The sequence below is a fragment of the Dendroctonus ponderosae genome, unplaced genomic scaffold (genome assembly GCF_020466585.1).
Source record: "Dendroctonus ponderosae isolate FM_Combo_2020 unplaced genomic scaffold, Dpon_F_20191213v2 Dpon_F_20191213_6, whole genome shotgun sequence".
In the NCBI taxonomy this organism is placed as follows: Eukaryota; Metazoa; Arthropoda; class Insecta; order Coleoptera; family Curculionidae; genus Dendroctonus; species Dendroctonus ponderosae.
This window is the reverse complement of record NW_026018814.1, coordinates 14,401,402-14,405,572: the sequence shown is the minus strand read 5'-3', so window position 1 is coordinate 14,405,572 and position 4,171 is coordinate 14,401,402. Positions and strand designations below refer to the sequence as shown.

Sequence of the window (4,171 nt, the reverse complement as noted above, 5' to 3'; positions counted from 1 at the left end):
ATGCAACTTTAGTTTATGCAGTAGGCCATCATGCCATACTCGGTCAAATGCTTGTGCTACATCTAAGAAGATAGCAGAGCACACTTTCTTATGCTCAAGAGAATTTTCTATGACGTCAGTGATTCGGTGTACTTGGTCAATCGTTGAATGTTGACTACGGAACCCAAACTGATGCGTTAGTATTAGGGGGTATTTTTCAATGATTACTTGCAACCTTTTCAGAATCAGTTTTCAAATAATTTTGACATGATTGGTAGGAGTGAGATTGGGTGATATGATTCTACTTTAAGTGACTTTTTGCCAGGTTTTGGAATCATAATTACATCCGATACTTTCCATTGTACCGGTACATATTTTAGTCGGATCGACGCGTTGATTAATGTAGTCAATTTTACCAAGGATTTTCGTTGCATTTTCTTTAGTATTGTACCTGTGATCATATCAAAACCAGGTGCTTTGTTCGGGTTTAGGTTCGTTTTAACTTCTTGACTGACTTCTTTTGTTGTAACTAGCGGAATTGGGTCCAACTAGTAATTTCGAGTTAGGTTAGGCAGTTTATCCACCCCGGTATTAGGCAAAAATATAGTCTCGAGGTGTTCCGCAAAGATCATTGCTTTATCGTTGTTAGTGCGAGCCCATAGTCAATCAGTTTTTTTGGATGGGTGGCACTTGTGTTACAGGGCGCTTTAAGTATTTTGTTGCTTTTGCGGTTATTTAGTTAGTAGTTAAGTTGCTGCGATAGTTGTTGATTGAAGAATTTTTCAATGCTGCAATCTCTCTTCTGAGTTGTTGCGCGTATCTGTTTAGGATTGTTTTGTCGCTTGGTGCCCGTTTTTAATGCCAGCGCCTTCTTAGTTTTCGTTTTACAGCAATCATATCTCTAATTTCTTTCGGGAAGTTGAGTCCCTTAGATTTTGTTTTAATAATGTGGTGTGCTGTTCCAGGCGGCCTGTTGTATGGCTGTAGTAAAATTGTACACTTCATCCTCTAATTGTTCAGTCGTCTTGAGGGGGATATTTAGTTTAATATTGGTCTCCAGGAGAATATTGAAGTATTGCCAGTCTGTATATTTGTTTGTCAAAACTGTGCTTTGGCCTTTTGTAATAATATGTTTGCTGATCCTTAATAGAAGTGGGGAGTGGTCGGAGTTCAAGTCGTATCCTTCATCAATTTTTATATAGTTTTCTGAAATGTTTTTGGCTACAAAAAAGTCAATCAGATCTGGGGTTTTGTTTGGGTCGGTTGGCCAGTATGTGGGTTTTCCAACTTTCCAAGTGATGTTGGATTTAGTGAGATTCAGGCACAAAGTTTTCAGGCGAAGCATCAGAATGTAAATCAGTTTCCTCTTCTTCAGCGTCACTTTGATGAATTTTTCCTCTAGCAGCCATTGTTTTTGTGTTTTCTATGGTGTTTGGAACGTCAGGATAAGCGTTTTGGTATTTCTATATGTTTGTATTTTTATATTGATCCGATAGAGCTTCTGAACCCTGGGGCCTGCTCTAATTTTATCCGCCTATATGGTTGGACTTATGTATGTGTTAAAAGTTCGATAGTTAGCTTGTGAGGGACTTTGCAAATATAAACGCCTACAGATAGAGCTATCGAAGCCTTCAACGAAATTCATTTAATTTGAAAATCAAACAAGCCGTATTTTTTAAATCGTATTCATTTAACAGAGGGACTGGTTTGTTAGCCTCCAGATCACTATGAGCAAGGACTCTGAATACATCGACAAAAATACAAAACCAATAAGCAATTTTTTCAATGAAATAATAACTAGATAAGCATATTCTATGTACCTGTGAAGATTCCCAAGCTAACTGATTCCATTCCTTCTGAGAAACATCGCCTTGAGGTTTAACCGGAGGCTTTCGACGCAAATGTGCTGGCAGATTTGCATTTTCCCTTTCCCATTTCTGTAAGCAAATGAACATTTAATTATTGATAACATACGCAAGCAATCATACAACACAAATTATGTGGCAATTAAAACTTGTTATTAAGACAAAATAAACGCAGCCTATTTAAAAGCACGCATTTTCAGGTGAGAAAGGGGATTACTCTCTTTTGAAAGCATGCACTTGTAATTTTATTTCTTCACCAATCAATCTTACCTCATGCAAGGCATGGAAAGTGAAGTGTTCCATGCTTGCATGAGCGGTTTGTTTAAAAATATATTTTATTATAGCTGAAAGTTCTAGATTTCGGGTAGTGGTTCCGATTTGGCTCAGTTTTAATGCAACTCTGTAGTTTTAGCCTCAAAATGAGCTCTTGAATGAAAAAATCGGTACAAGAATTAAGATATTAATCGCTGCAAGCCCAAAAAGTTGTTTTTTTAGATCAACCTGTGACTAAATGAAATAGGCGAAAAAATCCGAGAATTTTTCGCAATATGGAGTTTATTTTTAGGTCTATGTTGAAATAACCGACATGTTTCTGTGTTCAACTGGGAGTATGCCGACCTTTCCCAAAATTTGAATTGTATCCATCTGAGATACTTAATTTTTGCAAGCCACGGATTCACAGAAAAATAATTGGATAATCAAGATAACACTTAACACAAACAGAGCAAATTTAACCGTGAATCTTATATTTTATTGACCAGCTTAGACAAGAACCGCATTTCTATTTAAAAATGGAAGAAAAGAATTAAATTGAAAAATTCCTTTTCAAAGAAAGAGTTAATTAAAAAAAACATGATGGGAAAGCAAATAATGCGTTTGAGAATTCTGATAATTAACTGTTGCATCTAAACTACCTCAATCGCCAGCAGTATTTACAGTGTGAGTTTGATTTCTCTATTATTAATTTAAAACCTTTTGTGTGTTTTAAACCCGTTAGTTTACTTTAGAAGACTCTTGAAAATTTTCCCACTATTTCAAGCTGATCGAACACTAAAGAAAATACGCTTAAAGTAGGTAACCTGGGCTATATTTAGTGTGTTATGAACGGACGATTGTCGCAAGAAACATAAAAATAAGCGGGTCAGTCCAAACTCTGTTTACTCTACGAATTGGGAACAAACCAATACGTTATATTACACCCCACCTCATTTGAATTAGGATATAAACGTTCTAATATATTCTTCGGCACTCCGTAACAACACCGACACTCTCCCATTTTGCAGGCACAAACTTTTAGATTAATTCACAGAATCGGTAACAATTAATTGCATTCAGGTGCATGCCGATGCTAAACCAAAACAAAAATCGATTGAATAACAGTGTTTTAAGCAATTAAAACTCGTGTCATATTTGCATCCTTGAAACAACCCACGAAGAATTTTCATGCAAATGATCTGATGAAAACAATGATCAATCCTACAACGATTTAGTTAAATACGCTTGAAACAATTTGGACGAAAAAATGCGGTCTTGATTGCTTAATTAAAAATGTGATTAGATAAAAAATGAGTTTTTAAAATCTGGTAGATTTGGTCTTAAAACTGATGAGTTTTTTGGCTTGTATGTCGTGGTAGAAAATAAATTCTTCCTGACGTTTCGCAAGCACGAATTGTATGCATCCTCAGTGGTGGTTCGATCGAAAGCTTTCACTGGAATCATGCAATCCACTAGCACTTGTGAAACGTTTAGAAGAAATGTTTTTCTACCACCACTGAAAAACTTGAAAAGCTCATCGTTTCAGAGTCAATGCAGATGAGTGGAACCAAACAATAGGACATGGTTATTTTTCAGCGTCGATTGACAATGGGAGAAAATTTCTTGATTGCTTATAACGCCCCCGGATCCTCGTTATCTTCGTCTGTAGTCGAGGTCTGCATGAAATATTTTTTGTCCGTTGCTTGTATTCACATGAATTCCTACAGTTTACACATACACATTTCCTACAGCCAATATCTCCTGATTTACATTAATTCTTGGAAAATACATAAATTTTTGAACTATTGAAATGCAACTTAACATGTTTTCCACTCGCTCCTTTAAATAAAAATCTAATTTTATTGTAAAAAGGACTTTCAAAAAAAATACTGTAGCTTTGTTACGAATACGAGAAGGCGTACCTATCATTAGTCTTGTCTCTGTTGCCTATCAGTCGTTCCAATCTAAACTCCACATTATGGGAATTTGCATGGATATCAAGAAGGGCATACTTAGAGCTTCCGAATGTAACGAGGGTACGAAACGCAACCCTCAGCTCTGACCTTTGAAGA

General features: G+C 36.2%; 1 protein-coding gene across 3 annotated transcripts in view; it reads right to left on the bottom strand.

The window, feature by feature from the left end:
• LOC109543851 (zinc finger protein 474) overlaps positions 1–4,171 on the bottom strand; it is a 51,309-nt gene that overhangs the window by 29,866 nt on the left and 17,272 nt on the right. For all 3 annotated transcript variants that reach the window (XM_048667400.1, XM_048667399.1, XM_048667401.1), the window contains exon 6: positions 1,800–1,916. In XM_048667400.1, coding sequence (XP_048523357.1) covers positions 1,800–1,916 — 117 coding nt within the window. The remainder of the gene's footprint in view (positions 1–1,799; positions 1,917–4,171) is intronic.